This window comes from Ostrinia furnacalis, unplaced genomic scaffold, assembly GCF_004193835.3.
Source record: "Ostrinia furnacalis isolate ACB-3 unplaced genomic scaffold, ASM419383v2 OfSCF7680, whole genome shotgun sequence".
NCBI lineage: Eukaryota > Metazoa > Arthropoda > Insecta > Lepidoptera > Crambidae > Ostrinia > Ostrinia furnacalis.
The window spans coordinates 680222-699337 of NW_021137919.1; the positions used below are offsets into that span (position 1 = coordinate 680222).

General features: G+C 36.7%; 2 protein-coding genes across 5 annotated transcripts; one reads left to right on the plus strand and one right to left on the minus strand.

Moving 5' to 3' along the window:
• Positions 1 to 444: 444 nt before the first annotated feature.
• On the minus strand, positions 445 to 16762 carry LOC114365911 (uncharacterized). 4 transcript variants are annotated; one of them, XM_028322624.1, is made up of 3 exons: positions 16519 to 16749; positions 1906 to 1929; positions 445 to 762 (listed from the first exon to the last, which is right to left on the minus strand). In XM_028322624.1, the coding sequence occupies exons 1-3, from the start codon at positions 16699 to 16701 to the stop codon at positions 535 to 537; spliced, it is 435 nt and encodes a 144-aa protein (XP_028178425.1). In that variant the 5' UTR covers positions 16702 to 16749; the 3' UTR covers positions 445 to 534. The 4 variants fall into 4 exon arrangements, with proteins under 4 accessions (XP_028178425.1, XP_028178426.1, XP_028178428.1 ...); XM_028322625.1 differs by lacking the exon at positions 16519 to 16749 and adding an exon at positions 2166 to 2410; XM_028322626.1 differs by lacking the exons at positions 445 to 762; positions 1906 to 1929 and adding exons at positions 15558 to 15865; positions 16313 to 16336 and having other exon boundaries at positions 16519 to 16762.
• LOC114365912 (uncharacterized) lies at positions 5159 to 6634 on the plus strand. The gene is made up of 3 exons (XM_028322628.1): positions 5159 to 5403; positions 5845 to 5868; positions 6326 to 6634. The coding sequence occupies exons 1-3, from the start codon at positions 5221 to 5223 to the stop codon at positions 6542 to 6544; spliced, it is 426 nt and encodes a 141-aa protein (XP_028178429.1). The 5' UTR covers positions 5159 to 5220; the 3' UTR covers positions 6545 to 6634.
• Positions 16763 to 19116: the final 2354 nt, after the last annotated feature.

The following is a 19116-nucleotide window of genomic DNA, read 5'->3' on the forward strand; positions in this document are numbered from 1 at the left end:
TTGCTTGATAAAATCACGCAATAATGTTGTCTCATCAACAGCCCTTTACAGTCCACTGCTGGACTATGAGCCTCCTCCACTATAGTGGAGGGTTTTGCCATAATCTCCACGCTAGGCAGGCGGGTTGGAGATCGCAGTTTAAAAGATTGATGTTTTTCAGAGAGCGCTGCTGCCCATTCTCTGTTTGATGTGTAGTCCCTAAGTCGCCTCTTACGACACCCGCGGGAAGAGTAGGGGTTGGTGACAAATGTATTCTACTCTGCCGTCACCACACGGTTGTCTACTTGCCTTACATAACTGTCAACCAAACTGCACAGGCCTGCGTGGTGGAATATGGTAGGTATTTATTAAACACCCAACAATTCTTGCAAAGAAAATAATGTTAGTTTATTTTGCAGACTATCATCATGACATTCTAAGTTTTAGTTTTACAAACAAAAAACAGTGCTTTTGCTAAGAGTTTATTTCAAAATCAAAATAACAGTAGGACATGTTCAAGTGAAAGAGTTCTTGACAAAGACTTCTTCTTATTGTTTATTCCATCACAGTGTAAGACGGGCGTCCATCCCGTGTGAGTGGGCTATGGAGCATGACCCACCTACGGTTGGACCACTCACTGGCCGCAGTTCTGGTGAAGGCCTGGACTCTCGCAAGGTACCAGGTGTCCAACTGAAGGCCTCCTACACTGGCGCTTTTCGTATTCGCGTCGACTACAACTTCCCCATGTATGTTGCTCAGATCGTCGGATATGTTGGATACATCCTGGAAAATGAACGTTGATTTTTTAGGCTTTTGTTCATCATTGTCTTATTTTAATAACGTAGGTATTAACATTAGTTGACAATAAATACAGGGTGTTTGGCGGAAGGTTAGACAAACTTCGTAGGTGTATAGGTAAGGTCATTTTAAGAATATAAGTTCGCCCATTTGACCCTAAGTGAGCTACTTTTTTTTAAATTGATATTTTTGTTTTTGTTTAATTTTTTCCAATATTTGACCTAGCCTCAATTTTTTTTCTCGCGTGTTTTCAACAGCTTTTGATATTTGATATTAATATCGAATATATTTTTAGTCAAATAAACTAAATTTCAGATCCAAATAATGATTGGATAGCTAGTTACGAGCCGCCAAAGTTTAACAAAAGTACAAACCGCGATAAAAAATTCAACTTAAAATTCGATTTAAAAAAAAATTAAAGGCGATAGTGGTGTTAGAAGAAGCTTTATATTATTATGGAAAATTTTTGTATTATTATTCCATTTTCTTCCATAAACTTCGAATTTTTGACGAATTTCAATATCTAATTACTACATTGTGGTATATCATTGGAAAGAAGAGAAGTTAGAGATGTTTTTAAGATCATTGGCAATCCACTATCACCTTAATTTTTTTTTTTAATCGAATTCCAAGTTGATTTTTTTATCGTGGTTTGTACTTTTGTTAAACTTTGGCGGCTCGTAACTAGCTATCCAATCATTATCTGGATTTGAAATTCCATTAATAAAATAAACGATTTATTATTTATTTATTATTTATTATTTATTATTTATTTTAAATAAAAACGGTTGAAAACACGCGATAAAAAATTTAAGCAGTTTTTAGGTCAAAATTCGGAAAAAATTAAATGAAAACAAAAATATCAATTCAAAAAAAAATTAGCCCACTTTTAAGGTCAAATGGGCGAACTTGTATTCTAAAAATGACCTTACCTATACACCCACGAAGTTTGTCTAACCTTCCGCCAAACACCCTGTATATCAACATTAAATTAGATTACAGTAATTTTGTGTAACTCTGCTAACAAAAAGGTCAATTTAAGTATAAATAACTAATGTTATTGTTATAAATAAAAGAAAAACTTATTTTGATAAAACTAATAAGTAATTACAAAGTTGTATGACTTACCGTTCCCTGGTCCCACACTGTCATCTGAAATGAAACATTTTAATAAATAAATTTGCTAAGTTTTACTTACAATTAACTTTGAAGTAAATAAAGACAAAGCCAAATAGTGGAAATGAATAATGTTTATCTCTATTATATGAGTATGTCAGAAAAATCAAGAAAACGGTACTTATATTCGAGTTTGGGTAAAATTGCAAGAAAATATATTTAAATTCTAATTTTTTCAACATAATCTTAAACAAGTGTTTTATAGTAAATACCCTATATCCAAGAATTTCTGGGTTCTCCACAGGGCTCCATTCTAACAGCACGGAGTTGCCATCAACTCGACGAAATGTATCGAAATGGGTTACTCTTGGAGTAGGAATTTCTTCAGCCACCCTGGCCACGTAGGCCTGGCAAGCAGCCACGAACAGCAAGAAGAATAAGCACTTCATCATCTTGATTTGGATTGTCTATGACTTGTCAACTCGAGGTCTGATACTGCAATGCCTTGGCAGAACATTGTACAGGTATAAATAGTCGTTTGGAGATAAGGATACTGTGATTACAGAAAATTTGATAGCCTTATTCATACATAATATTCTTAGGTATTGGTCAGTGCTTTCTGGCAATCTGACATCAATAAATAATCCATTAATAAAATAATATTAATGACCTTATAAAAAATCTGTGACTGTCTATTCGAGGACTGATTATTATATGAGTCACAGCCGTAACATTTTTGAAACTCTTGTTTTTTATAATAATAATAATTAGTTTATTATCACAGTGTACCATCACAGTCCGCTGGCGTCCCCAGTAAGATGGTGCAACCCAGCCTAAGGCTCAGTTGCACCATCTTATTTTAACCATAACGTAACATGTTAGTGACCGTAAAAGTTTAAAATTTTGTCTGAAGTTTGACAGATTTTTGACGTTTATCAAACTTAAAGTAAGATGGTGCAACCCAGCTAAAAACAACTTTTAACTCCTTTAGACATTTTATCGTGGCGTGCAATAGTTTAAATGGGCCTCGTAACAAGGCTCAAGGGCGCCCAAAGTGCGATGGAGTGGTCTATGTTCGGAGTTTCCCTGCGTGATCGAATCAGAAATGAGGACATCACCAAAGTGACGGGCATAGCCCACAGAATTGCTAAACTCAAATAGCAGTGGGCGAGGCACGTAGCTTGTAGAGATGATGTCGGCTGGGGCAGAATCAGAATCAGAATCATCATTAATTTATTTGTGGTACATAAGATGGATACAGTTAATGGTTAGGTCTCACGATTTGTCATTTCTGACATGCAAAATTATTAAATTAATTAATTATTAAACATTTCAATAAATTCCAGAAAAGTTCTCAAGTGGCGGACCACGGGCCGGAAGACGTAGTGTGGGCAGGCCCCCCACTACGTGAACCGACGATCTCATGAAGGTTGCGGGAAGTACCGGGATGCGGGCAGCACAGGACTGTTATGGAAATCCTTGGGGAGGCTTTTGACCAGCAGTGGACGTTGGTTGAAATGAACGAACGATGACCCTAGGATTAAAAGTTAAATAAAGAATGGCCTTAATAGCCTAGCCATTTGAAATTTACTTTATTTTAAATTGACGCTGTAGCTTATCTATACTTATAATAAATCTGTAGAGAGGTCAATTCTGTACATGAAATATATTTTCAAAATAACTATCAGGGGGTGATTAGTGATCGATACTGATGCCAAAAATGCAATCAGTAAAATTTTTGTCTGTCTGTCTGTCTGTATGTACCTTATAGAAACAAAAATTACTCGAAGGATTTTAACGAAACATGGTACAATTATTCTTCATACTCCTGGGCAGGTTATAGTATACTTAGGAGCAGAGTAGTGAAGAGAAAATTTTGGGAAAACGGGAGAAATTACTCCATTTTTTAAGCTTCCGTCGCGTGTGCAGTCTTAAGCTTAAACGGCTAAACGTAGGCACTTGAAATTTGGAAGGGACGTAGTTTAAGTACCGTAGAGGTGCACTAAGAAAGGATTTCCCGAAATTCCCATGGGAACGGGAATTAGCGGGAAAATCCTTTTGTATGAAAAATCTAAACCGCTTAAGTTAGACACTTGAAATTTGGCATTCAGGTACCTTAATAAACTTAAAGCTTAGTTACTACAGGATATTGCAAAATTCCCACGGAAACGGGAGTAAGCGGGAAAAAACATTTGTATGAAAAAATCTAAACCGCGTAAGATAGATGAAGGGGGTAAAACGGGATCCACGCGTACGAAGTCGCGGGCGGCCGCTAGTTGAAAATAAATAAATGTTTTAAATGTCTTGAACAAAACACGACACGTCATCATCAGCCTATCAACTGTTTTACTGTGATAGTACACTGTTATTATAGGTACTGATGATTATCAATATAAAAAACACTTTAAAAAACCGGCCAAGTGCGTGTCGTGTCACGCGCAGTGTAGGGTTCCGTAGTTGTCTTTTGTTACCACAATATATTTCAGAAGCAAGCAATTACTTCATCTAAAGTCACTTTTAACTTATTTTCTTCTAAGGAATTTTTATAAGCTATGAAATTTTATAACACATGAGTAAAACGACTATTTCTCTTAAACTAACTGTTCTATCTTAACCGTTATAGTTTTCCTTGAAAGTTCATAAAAAGCACTATTATCATGACCAATAGTTTAGTTTTTAGAGAGGAGGACGCCCTACTCGAAAAAAAATTAGCACTTTAAACTTTAACATTTTGCAAACGGATCCCTAAATCGAAAAATGGTCTTAAAAACCCCTAAGTCATTTTAAAACACCTATCAAACGATACCCCACACGATGGGGTAGAAGAAGACAAAAAAACCATCCCCACTTTATGTAGGGGAGCTACTCTAAAAAAAAATTTTTTTACAAAATTTTATTGTACCGTTTTGTCGGCGTGATGAATATACGTTACACTTCCACAAAATTACAGCTCTCTAGTGCCAATAGTTTCCAAGCAAAACCTCGGACAGACATATCGAAACTATAAGTGTTCCTTTTCAGGACTACGGAACCCTAAAAACATCCTCTTGTGGCTGTGACTTAGTATAAGATTTTTGAAAATTTCATCATCATTTTTATCAACGGATTAACTAATTGAAATTAAGTATATTAAACCTGTATTTTCCAACCATTGCCGAAGCATATTATTGTGATAAAATAGGTCTTTATGTTGTCGCCATCATTATCAAATTTCCCCAATCACAGTCATCCTTATCTCCAAACGACTATTTATACCTGTACAATGTTCTACCAAGACATTGCTGCATCAGACCTCAAGTTGACAAGTCATAGACAATCCAAATCAAGATGATGAAGTGCTTATTCTTCTTGCTGTTCGTGGCTGCTTGCCAGGCCTACGTGGCCAGGGTGGCTGAACAAATTCCTACTCCAACAGTAACTGGATTTGAAACAACATTTCATAAAGATGGTGACAAATCCGTGATGCTAGCATGGAACCCTGTGGAGAACCCAGAAATTCTTGGATACAAGGTATAGATTTCATTTACCATAAAATTTTTGTTTTAGTTTTGCTCTTTTGTTTAGCAATATTAATAGTGAACTTTAGCAGTTTTTGCAAAAAATAATGTTTTTGCAGAAATCAAATCGAAAGCAGGTATCGTTTTCTTGTTTTTTCTGACAAATTAATATACTTGATTGTCCGCGAACCTTTGAGTGAGATAGATATTATTAATTTCCACTGATATTATTCAGTTTTACTTCAAAGTAATTCTAACTTGAAAGTGTAGGTACCGACGACATCATAAAGGTAGCAGGAAAGCGCTGGACGCAGGCCGCTAACAACGGGCAATATGGAAATCATTGGGGGAGGCCTACCTTTGTATGTTCAGCAGTGAACGTCTGGCTGAAATGATGATGATGATGATTTGTAACTAAAATTTTGCAAATATTGATATCAATATTTCTTTTCAGATGACAGTATGGGACCAGGGATCGGTAAGTCATATAACTTTGTTTAATACCTACTTCACCTAAGTATATTAGCTATTATTATAATTTACTATAGTTAGAACAAGATTACTTTTTCTTTTATTTGCAACTACTCGTACAACACTTCAGATGACAGTATGGGACCAGTTATTTACCCAGCCAACAGTTATTTACCCTGGGCCCTGTAGTGAATAACACACATTCATGTGTGAATTTTTTGCTAGCAGTGTTACAATTTACTGTAATCTTATTTAATTTTGATTATTTGATTATTAGCTAACGTTAGTTTTTAACGTTTCTGGACATATACAATAGCATGCAAAACTGTAACAATAAATTACAACATCACATTGCAAGACGTGTATTTTCAGATTGCTAAATTTATTCAGTAGGTATTCAATTAATGCCTACGCTAAAAAAGACAATGATAAACAAAAGCCTAATAAATCAACGTTTTTTGCAGGATCTAACCAACGAACAAGGCAAGATATTCAGCGAGGTTGTAGTTGACGCTAGTACGACCAGCAGCAGTGTAGGAGGCCTTCAGTATGACATCTGGTACCTTGCGAGAGTCCAAGCCTTCACCAGAACTGCGGCCAGTGAGTGGTCCAATCGTAGGTGGGTCATGTTCCATAGCCCACTCACACGGGATGGACGCCAGTCTTACACTGTGATGGAATAAACAATAAGAAGAAGTCTTTGTCAAGAACTCTTTCACTTGAACATGTACTACTGTTATTTTGATATTGAAATAAACTCTTAGCAAAAAGCACTGTTTTTTGTTTGTAAAACTAAAACTAAGAAGGTCATGATGATGGTCTGCAAAATAAACTTTTATTATTTTCTTTGCAAGAATGGATGTTTCTGATTTTTTTCTTTTGATAAAACTTGAAAATATAAGTAAAACTAATAAAATAATTGTGGAAGAATCATGAAAATATCTCTAGAAATACAAAAGTTACATGGCTCTAAAGTTGCACATAACAAAATTCGCGCCATTTTGATTCGAAGTATTCACGACAGTATTCGAAGTACAAACAGTAAATCACCCCTGTGGGTCTAGTCAAAACGCACTTTAAAATCGCAAACCCATCGCAAACCAGTCGCAAACAAATAAACAAATCGCAAAAGAGGTCGATAACAAAAAAGGCTTAGCCAAACGGCAAAAAATCGAATCGCAAAGCCCTACCTATCGATAATCGAAAGACTGGATTGAAATTTCCCATGCAAAGGCTTAGCCAACATGCATTTAAAAGATTCAATCAAATTCGAATCGAATCACCCGCCATTTTCATTGCGATTACTAAAACCCCGGTGATAAACTTCGATTCGATCGAAAACCAATAGGGTGAGTTGCACCACCTAACTTTGACCGTAACTATGACGTTAACCGGTGTTTTTTGTATGGAATTTGACAGATTTCAGACGTTTGTCAAAGTTAAACTAAGATGGTGCAACCAACCCTAAGGCTGTTTTGACAAATCCGTATCGCGATGTCGTTTTGACAGCTAGTTTGACAGCGAAGCATAGACGTAAACAGAGAGCAGAAAGAAGGAAGACTACTACTAATTAAAAAAAAAAGCTAAAAAAGTAAAAACAATCGCAAAATCATAGACATTTTTTAACTTTTATTCGATTTTGAATGAACTTATATATCGCCGCGTCGTTGGTGGTTCAATGTGCATTTTGGCTGCCATTTTCCGATCGAATCGAATAACTGGTGACGCGGCGACTGACATTAGCGAAAACTTCCTATTGGTTTGCGATGGCATTTTGACTAGACCCACTGTGGGTCTAGACAAAGTGCAAATTATAAACCCTCTGTTAAAATCGGTTAAAAGGCAAAAAGGCATCACATCCTTCCTCTTGCCATTAGGCGTGAAATATCTGATATCACATATCTTATAAAAGTTATCACAGCTGAGATTGACTGCTCTGAACTCCTAGCTAACATTCAATTTAATGCTCCAAAAAGAATTCTGCGCAATAATGATCCACTATACATCCCCAAGGTAGACTCTAACTACAGGCAAAATAGTTTTCTCTGGCGNAATACCTACGTTATTAGTTGTTAGTAGCATTGACAAAAATAAAAAATGCCACGGAAAAATGGCAGTTTTTAGCGTTAAAACCAAAAAAATATTGTAAACGCCGTATCTGTATTGAAGATAGATAAAGGTTTACACCCTGTATTTTAGATACAATTGTGAAAATATAGCAGATACATAAGTATTTTTGTTGATGTAAACTCACACTCAGCCTACTGGTTTATTAGTAACATAATATAAAAGGGTCATTCCATAAAAATCTGTATATTTTCGACGTCATTTTGTCCGTAACTTTTTTAAGATGCTTTTGAATACTTTATTAGTGTAAATTATAGGTTATTAATTAATTATGTTATGTCTAAAAGGGCCAGTCACTTTATGCTTTATTTTAGGAGAAATTATAATTTTCCGTTTTTTCANAAAAAGTTAATTATTTGTATGGAGTTTTGACGGATTCGATTTTCGATTCGATCGATTTGTCTAGGGGGGCAGCCCCCCTAGACAAAACGCACTTTTTGATCGAATCGAAAATCGAATCCGTCAAAACTCCATACAAAAAAGGGGCTTTTCGACCACTTTTCGACTGGTTTGCGATTATAATTTGCACTTTGTCTAGACCCACTGATTTAAAAAGAAAAAGAAGACTTTGACATTGTAATGCGACTCTATAGTGTCATTCTCGACAATGCGTTAGGGGTGGTAAGCATTGTGATTAAAACTTGAAAAGGTGGCCTGACATCACGGCACCGCCTATGTTTAAGTTCCACGCGAAAATATGGAGGTAATTTAAATAATTTATTTGTCAGCCATTTCTTGATAGATTTCAAAAATTACTTCACCGGCTTTTTAGTTTTGGTCTATATTTTAATCCCATTCAGTGAAATCTAATGTTTTCAACATCACGAAACTTGTCCATTGTTGGGTGATTAATAAATACATACCTACCATATTCCACCACGCAGGCCTGTGCAGTTTAGTTGCGAGTTGTGTAAGGCAAGTAGACAACATTATGGTGTGATTGTATTATACCAACTCAGGGCTCTTGGATAGGCTTAGCGACTAATACAAAGAGTCGATTCAAGTACATGAGAGATGCCACACAGGCGTTGGCGCTGCGGTGCCGCAACGGTGTCGCTCCGTAGTTCTACATAATCTTACGCACAGGCGCCACGCTGCTGCGACGCCGCGTCGGCGACGCACCACACCACCCGTGCGTATGACATCTCTCTTAGGGATCAACTCTAAGCCCTATCTTTCAAAGCACAAAAGTAAAACTAGATCCAAAAAAGTCGGAAGAGAAATCGTCATCCAATCATTAGTACCAAGTTTAGGTAAGTTGCCATAACTTCAATGATCGCCACCCCAACCCTTTGTAGCTCAGAGCAACAGGCAAGATAGACTGACGACCTGATAAAATAGTAGGATCTCTGCACGCGGAATACTTGGAACCAGTCGAGAAATTATCTATACTTATAATAAATTTTGGAGAGAGGTCAATTCTGTACATTTTTTTCCTTTATTCCATCATGCGATCAGTCAGAAGACTATGAACAGATTTGTTCTGTGATTATCGGCGATGAAAGCAGAATCCCCACTGGGACTCCCTCCATGGTCAATTCTGGCTCTCCATGATGTCCAGAATGTGCCGTCGCTTCAGTCGCCGCATAGCTTCTGGGATTGTGAGCTGCAATTCTGTACATGAAAAATATTTTCAAAATAACTATCAGGGGGTGATTAGTGATCAAAAATGCAATCAGTAAAATTTTTGGCTGTCTGTCTGTCTGTATGTTCCTTATAGAAACAAAAACTACTACTACTAAACAGATTTTCGGTGTAGTGTCGTGTTAATCTAGCTCTTGGGTCGCCGGCTAGATTTGTGACAGGTGTACACATACACTCGTTGTTGTCCGTAGAACTTCTCAACCTCTTCCAATAATTCAGGCCCCAACGAGATGTCTCTGCCATCCTCGGTCTTCAGCTTGGTCAGTTGGCTTTGGCCAACAGACAGATCCCTTGCGAACACTTTAGAGCCTTTGGTACGCTCAATCGCCTCTTTAATACGATCTGTATTAAATTGGCGTAGGTCGTGAGTCAAATACTTGGAGATCTGTCTGTTAACCCACTTACTCCTACCAGGTGTTATAACACCGCTAAAAAGTAGTTCGGAATATCCTCAGATAAATTATAAAAATATCGAGAATTTGTTTACTGTTCCTTGTATTTTCTCTTCATTACGAATCAAGCTGTAATTGAGTATGTTCGATATCGCATATTTACTTTATTTTGTTAGTTTTTTATTATTTTGAATTCTGTTATTTAGTTTTGTGCAAAAACGTCTAATAAATGGTAAGATATTTCATAAACTTGCTATTAATACCTCAGATTATACTAGTTATTATTTTATGTACTACTGTTTGCTACAAAACAATAAACATATGTTTTTGAAAAGCTTTACATTTATGAGACTTTTTATGACAAAATTACGATCGGTGTTTTAACACCTGGTCGCATAATCCACGTCTAACCTGTATATTCATTAAAAGTTTAGGCCACGATATAAAAGACCGCTGAGACTTCACGAAATTGTGGACGTATTAGAAAACATTGACGACGATGCCCAGATACCGAATCACATAGCAATTTTACCACCAGAAAATGCTAATGCAGAAGCAACGGATGAATATTCTGGTGAAGAAGACCACGTTACCTTACAAAATCTTCCAGATTAGCCTGGTTCCGTTTATCTAACTATAACCTGGAAGATTTTATCAGGTAATGTGGTCTTCTTCACCAGAATATTCATCCGTTGCTTCTGCATTGCTACTTATAGCGTGTAAGCTCCAGGTTCGCAACTTAGAGCCTAGGCAGAAGTACTGTACGACAATTTATTAGTCTTCTTCAGATAAAGATGATAACATCCCGCTCTCTGATTTTTTTAAAAGTAAGACGATATGAATCTAATGATGCCTCCAATGCAGTTAGTTCTTCTGCCTTGAAAGTACCTACCGCAATCACAATTACAACAATACAATATAGTTCAAGTACCTTCTGTGAAAGTTCTGTACCAAAATGTCTAAAATATACATGGCACAGCAGTCATACTCCTAAACAATATTTATGAAGAATGGCACCACAACCAGGGTCCACGTAGCTTACATCCCTCCCTGTGTACAACTTTACTTACGAGTACTACACGCAACTGACATGTAAAATTTGCAAGAAAAAATCAATTTGGTGTAAAAAATGCGCCACGTACTAAAGCATCCTAGGCTATGATTTATGTCTTACCATATACAATAGCTCTGAATAAAATTTTGGTATTTTTTTTAGTAAATGAGTATAACTTACAACTCCTTTTTAACTCTTAAACCTAACAAAATCATAGTATGTTTTTTTCTCATAGTAGTAGTTGTGGTAGTAGTCCATTCTCCGACCAGGTGTTTAAACACCACCCATTTTCCGGCTTTTCCAGTTGACCAAGAATTTTTCTAATATTTTTCTGTGGATACTTGACCTCTATTTAGAAACATACTAAAAATTTATAAAAATTGAAAAGTATAAAAAGTTTCAGGAGTATCTGGGTTAAGATGCCGATACTGAGCAGCATCTTCAGAGGACTGCAGAACCAAGTTCCGTCTCCCTTCCATAAGTTTATTGGTGAGGTCAGAGATCTTTTTGGTTCCTTTTGAACGACGGGTTTTAAAGAACTTTGTATTCGTCCATATTTTCGCAGTCACCTAGGCATTCGAAACGATTTTGCAACTCGAGCTGAAAGGTTTCGGGGTTTTGGAGATTGGAGTTGGATGGGCGCTGGGCGGAGCGTAGACTTCATCAGTCGTCGCCTCTCGAGCTTGGGTCTGATATTCAATGTGCCATACCATTACCATTCGGTGATCACTTCCTGTTTTGACCGAGTTGATCACAGAGACATCAATATAATATGCTTCTTCGTCGACAAGATGAAGTCGATCTCATTTTTATAGCGCCATTGGGATGGAGCCATGTCCACTTTCGCTGTTTTGGACGCTAACCTAGACTGACTCCGGATCCACGAGGTGTATCAACCCAAAAAAAGGATAAGATATTTAAAAAACGTATTCCTTTGATGCCAGAATTAAGAAGAAGTTTCTGGTTTTGCCTATCAATGATAGATCATTAGATTTTTTTAGGTCAGCAAGTTACTTCTGAGAATTAATTCGTAATAATTATGTACCTATTTCTTTTGATTCAAAGTTACCTTTTTTAATAAAATTATCGTTGTTTCCTTTACACCAAACCTAAAGTAAGTTTGAAATGGATTTGGAGCGTCAGTCCCCAATAACCATTTTAAAACCTAGGAAGTACGCTCATACTAGGTTTGGATTCTGGTTTTTTAAAATAAAAAAAAATAAAATAATTTTATTTCGTTTACAAGGTTTCTTTAGTTAATAAGTAGATTGGAGCCTCCATTTAAGCAAAAAATGCCTGTGTTTGGAGGGACCGCTCTTCAATAGATGTATATGTTACGGTTAAAGATAGGTGTGAACATAAACTTAAGATTAGCCGGCTAAACTTAAGTTTATCTTCGAGAAGCAGCTAAAGTTCGATAACATGTTAGTTTGCGTCGTGATATTCCATCTTTAGCCGGCTAATGTGCACATTAGCCAAAACGAAACGGCTAAAAATGTATTCGATGGGCGCGCCAGGCCGGCGGAGGGCTTGAGGGGGCGGTTGGGAGACAACGCGCATTTTGTAATTTTAAATACCTACAGAAGATCCTTTAATGACCAAATGGTTCCTTATTATTTTATTTTAATGATTAGGTAGACATTATTTTAAGTAATTAATATTTTGTTATTGTAATAATTGTAATTTTGAATACCTACATAGATACACAAAAGTATGTGTAATGAAAGTGATTATTTTTTAATAAAGTTTTCGTGTCAAAATAGTAAACATTATTACGTTGTTTCCTTTTCCATTTCCTTCTACATTTTTAGCCAAGGGCCTACGGTTACACTTAAGTTTAGCCGGCTAAAGATAGAAGAAACTAACATTAACACCTCGTCGAAAATAAACTTAAGTTTAGCCGGCTAATCTTAAGTTTATGTTCACACCTATCTTTAGCCTCTGTTCAATATTAAGTGTTATTGTGCAAGATAATGTGAATATGTGTGTGTGTGTGTGTGTGTGTGTGTGTGTGTGTGTTACGCGATAACTCCGCCAATTATGAACCGATTTGAACAAATCTTTTTTCGGCGTATAGGTAATACCTCAAGGGTGGTCCCATTTAAATTTAATAATAGAAAAAACAACCCCCAAGGATGGAAAATTGCGGATGAACTTTTTTATACGCAATATCTCCGCCGATTATAAATCAATTTGAACGATTATTTTTTTGTTGAATAGGTATTATCAAAAGGGTGGTTTCATGCGAATTTGAAGAAAATATTTCACCCCCAAGGGTGGAAAATTGGGGATGAACTTTTGTATACGCAATATTTTAAATTTTTAGTTTTTTTTTCTGTTCACGCATTTGAAGTCGGTTTTATTTTTTTAAAAAGTTAATTATTCTAGTATACGAGGGTCATAATATATGGATTTGTGTGTTTTGAGGGTAATATAGACTATATATAATTTCCTTACCGAGAGCAACCCACTGGTGTTATATAACATATCGGTGGGGAAGCGTCTCTTCCTAAAGTACATGACTTTAATAAGAGTACGCTGCGCCCTCTCAAGGTTAATAAATTGAGTTTTTGCTGCACCACCCCATACAGGAATGCAGTAGGTTAAAACGGACTGTGCAAGAGCTGTGTATATTCGGTTGAGAAGACAATTAGGCGAGTTCTTTTCACTATTTCCTGGCATCACATGTCTGAGGGTTTTAAAGATCCATACTAGTTTCCTAGTTCTAGAGATGATGTGTTCTATATGTGAGTACCATGATAGTCTTTGGTCCATAATTATACCCAAATATTTTGCTTCAGCCAGTTTTTACGAAGTAAAAAAAAAAGAAAACCATTTGAGTGTTAGTAAGGGCCATAAAACTTGCTATTTAATAGTTAATTAATTTATTGATTGTAAAATATATAGTTAAATTATTAAGCTTCAAAATAAACATCAATAAGTTTTCAAAAGTTTGAGTATACCAGTAGGGTAAACGAAAATGTGTTTTTTCGCGCTCCTGTAAAATTTACTCTGCTGCTCATACTAGGTTCTTAACCCTAGATAGCTAACCTCCGTCGATTCGACGGGCATTGGAAAGAAATAATGTTGTAACTTTTTAATGCCACGTCCAAACATTTTGTCCCGACTAGCCAACTCAGAGGCCCGGGAGTCCTTTGCAGTGGTGTAGACAGTGGACAGGTAAGTTTCATAGTTTTCAAGATATTTGATCTTTGCCCGTCGCGTCGTTTCGACGGATGGTTAGCTTTACCGTAATTAATTTATTTCGAGTGCCCGCATACATGTTTTTAATAAATTTGAGATTTTTTTAGATTTTCATCCTGTTTTCATTAAAAAACGATAAAATAATAAATCTACTACTATATGAAGTTACTAACAATGCCTTGGATGCTAGTCCTGCCCGTGAGACCGAAGACTTTCTGGTGGAAGATGATGTGCAAAGTAATCATAATTATTAACTATCAGATTATGAGGAAAGTTATGTAAACCCACCACAAGACTTGTCTTCAGGCGTGGAACGTGATTCGTCAATTATTTCAAATACCGTTCCCTCGGAAATTACAAAAATCTGCATTATATCATATCAAAATATGCGGTAAACATAAAGTTGATTTTTGAGTCACTTGCGCTAAAAAGAAAAAAAAATATTTTATGATTTTATTACTTTTAATGTTTTTACGTACAATATTAAGTCAAAAAACCGATTATTTTATTTTAAATTTTCATTTATATTGCATGTCAAAGTGGTTACTTACAAAATGTTTCAATTTCTTTAGAGGTCTAAGAAAAGATAATTTAATTTAATAAATAAATAAATTAGGTGAATTTAAATAATGCACATTTATTCACAAACATATGAAGGAACCAAACTGTAAAAAAGAACTAAGATTTTTTGAATTACTTCGTCCAAAAAATAATGTTTTTTTAATACCCGTCATTTCGACGGATGGTTAGCTTAAACAGGGTACGCCGGAAGGTTAGCTATCTAGGGTTAAATGGTTCAGCCGCGCGGGCGGAAAGCTAGTAGTGTATAAATAAGTCTTGGTAAAAAGCGCCATCTATCGCCATTGGCTACGAAGTCGCGGGCGGCCGCTAGTTAGAAAAATTTCATAATCGTTATCAGTAGTGCTAACCTTGTGTGTATAATATGTAATCAAAATCGTAGAAAAAATCGGACTGTGTTAATAATAACAAATATATTAAATATAACAAATATGTAAAAAAATAGAAAACAAGACAAATTAGTATTCACAAATGTTAGTCATTTAACCTATCCAAGAGGCCTAAGGCGATCTAACATCACCCAGTATGGTTGTCTACTTGCCTTACACAAACCTCTACACAGGGCCCGCGTAGTGGCGTCTTAATCACCTCATGAATAAGAATGATTGTTATTCTTGTAGTGATATGAATGTAACTTTGCAAACTACTGTGGCATTATGACTTTATAACATTATAATTTTATAGACAAAAAAACAGTGCTTTTGCTAAGAGTTTATTTCAAAATCAAAATAACAGTAGTACATGTTCAAGTGAAAGAGTTCTTGACAAAGACTTCTTCTTATTGTTTATTCCACCACAGTGTAAGACTGGCGTCCATCCCGTGTGAGTGGGCTATGGAACATGACCCCCCTACGGTTGGACCACCCACTGGTTGCAGTTCTGGTGAAGGCCTGGACTCTCGCAAGGTACCAGATGTCATACTGAAGGCCTCCTACACTGGCGCTGGTCGTACTAGCGTCAACTACAACCTCACTGAATATCTTGCCTTGTTCGTTGGCTAGATCCTGAAAAAAAAGTTGATTTATTAGGCTTTTGTTTATCATTATCTTTTTTAGCGTAGGCATTACTTAAATACTGAATTTTGGCGTCCTAAAAATACACGTCTTGCAATGTGATGTTGTAATTTATTGTTACAATTTTGCATGCTATTGTATATGTCCAGAAACGTTAAACTAACGTTAGCTAATAATAATTATATCAAAATTAAATAAGATTACAGTAAATTGTAACACTGCTAGCAAAAAAGTCACACATGAATGTGTGTTATTCACTACAGGGCCCAGGGTTAATAACTGTTGGGTGGGTAAATAACTGGTCCCATACTGTCATCTGAAGTGTTGTACGAGTAGTTACAAATAAAAGAAAAAATAATCTTGTTCTAACTATAGTAATTATAATAGTTGCTAATATACTTAGGTTAAGTGGGTATTAAACAAAGTTGTATGACTTACCGATCCCAGGTCCCATACTGTCATCTGAAAATAAATATCGATATCAATATTTGCTAAATTTTAGTTACAAATCATCATCATCATTTCAGCCATAGGACGTCCTCCAATGATTTATGTTGCCCGGTTGGTAGCGGCCTTCACTATAAATATTGCTAAACCAAAGAGCAAAACTAAAACAAAAATTTCATGGTAAATGAAATCTATACCCTGTATCCAAGTATTTCTGGGTTCTCCACAGGGCTCCATTCTAACAGCAAGGATTTGTCACCATCTTGATGAAATGTTGTTTCAAATCCAGTTACTGCTGGAGTAGGAATTTCTTCAGCCACCCTGGCCACGTAGGCCTGGCAAGCAGCCACGAACAGCAAGAAGAATAAGCACTTCATCATCTTGATTTGGATTGTCTAGGACTTGTCGACTCGAGGTCTGATACTGCAATGTTGTGATGGAACATCGTAAATGTATAAATAGTGGTTTGGAGATAAGGATACTGTGATTGGGGAAATTTGATAATAATGGCGACGAGATTAAGACCTATTTTTAACATTAATCTAATTTAAATTAGTTAATCCGTTGATAAAAATTAGTAATAAGATATTTAATGAACTTATCAAAAATCTGTGACTAAGTATGAGTCACAGCCGCAAGAGGATGTTCTTTTAATTTTTTTTATATTGATAATTATCAGTACCTATAATATAATAACAGTGTACTATCACAGTAAAACAGTTGATAGGCTGATGATGACGTGTCGTGTTTTGTTCAAGACATTTAAAAACATTGATTTATTTTCAGTAAGCTATAGCGTCAATTTAAAATAAAGTCAATTTCAAATGCCTTGGTCATTAAGGCCATTCTTTATTTAATTTTTAATCCAGGGTCATCGTTCGTTCATTTCACCCAACGTCCACTGCTGGACAAAAGCCTCCCCAAGGTTTTCCAAACAGTCCTGTGCTACCCGCATCCTGGCACTTCCCGCGAACTTCATGAGATCGTCGGTCCACGTAGTGGGGGGCCTGCCCACACTACGGCTGGTTTTAGTGTCACGCGATCTGTATGAACTGCTAGGGAGCGAGCGGTTCCTCCGGACCACATTACTCTAAAACGCTCCTTAGAAGTTCATACAGATCGGCCGTGCGGAGCGGATCCGCACCGGACGGTCCACGTGACACTAAAACCAGCCTACATCTTCCGGCCCGTGGTCCGCCACTTGAGAACTTTTCTGCCCCAACCGACATCATCTCTACAAGCTACGTGCCTCGCCCACTGCCATTTGAGTTTAGCAATTCTGTGGGCTATGCCCGTCACTTTGGTCACTACGGATTCGATCACGCAGGGAAACTCCAAACATAGACCACTCCATCGCACTTTGGGCGCCCTTGAGCCTTGTTACGAGGCACATTTAAACTATTGTATGCCACGATAACAATGCAAGTCAATGTTAGGGTACCCCAGGTTTTTAGGGGTTCAGAGCCCCACATAACCTGCCGCCCCCCAGCGGTAGGTATGGACAGGCAATTTTGCTGCGTAAAAAATACTATCATAATTTGTCTCTTAATCCTTGCTGATAAAATTTCCATTGATCAAATCATATAATCAGTTGGGTAAACTGGTTATCAATATGATAACTGAGTCATTAAAGTTTAAAAATAAAATTACAACTTACTGATATGCAGCTGTCAAGTAATCACTATCTTTTTAGGGTTCCTTTGAATAAAAAAAAGAACCAAAAATGTGTCGTGCGTGACTTACGAGTGCCAGTAGGAAAACCCTAAGATTTTTAACAACGGACGACTTGCAGTAAAGACGATGACTACAACCCGAACGAGTTAACTGAGCACCTGGCAGCCGTGACGTCACATCGCCGCTCTGTGTGCTTACCATGAGTTTACGTTAGGTGTGCTCGCTAGCGACTGCGTAAAAAATTGACATTAATTTGTATGATATATTGTGCAGCGCCCCTAGTGGCTACTTTCAAGAAACAAAATCTTCATAGAGATTTTTGACGTACTCGCTAGCGAGCACACCTAACGTAAACTCATGGTAGGTACACTGGTACGGGCGGGGCGGGGCGAACGCGGGGAGGTTCGCAGTTAGCTCAAATGGGTTGTATTGTATTTTAAGGCTATCACTTTTACTAATCAAGAAAAATATTTCTTTAATTAAGTCCTGCCTAAAGTAGTTAAATAAATTGACGCAGAAAGTTGTTTTAAGCTGGGTTGCATCTTACTTTAACTTTGATAAACGTCTATACGTATTAATATACAAATTTCGACTTTGACTTTGACGTCAAAAATCTGTCAAACTCCATAGAAAATAATATATTGTATTATACTTTCATGGTCACTAACATAAATATTATTATTGACGGGATTGCTACCATGTACCTTAATTTAACCCCTCAAGGATCATAAGACCGCCGGCGGTTATTGTCCATACAAAATCTGAAAATAAGATGGTGCAACTGAGCCTTAGGCTGGGTTGCACCATCTTACTGGGGGACGCCAGCGGACTGTGATGGTACACTGTGATAATAAACTAATAATTTTATTATTATTACCTATTTAAAAAAAATAAGAGTTTCAAAAATGTTACGGCTGTGACTCATACTAATATCAGTGTGCCTACCATGAGTTTACGTTAGGTGTGCTCGCTAGCGACTGCGTAAAAAAATGACATTTAAATGTATGACATATTGTGAAGCGCCCCTAGCGGCTACTTTCAAGAAATAAAATCTTCATAGAATTTTTTGACGTATTCGCTAGCGAGCTCACCTAACGTAAACTCATGGTAGGCACACAGTC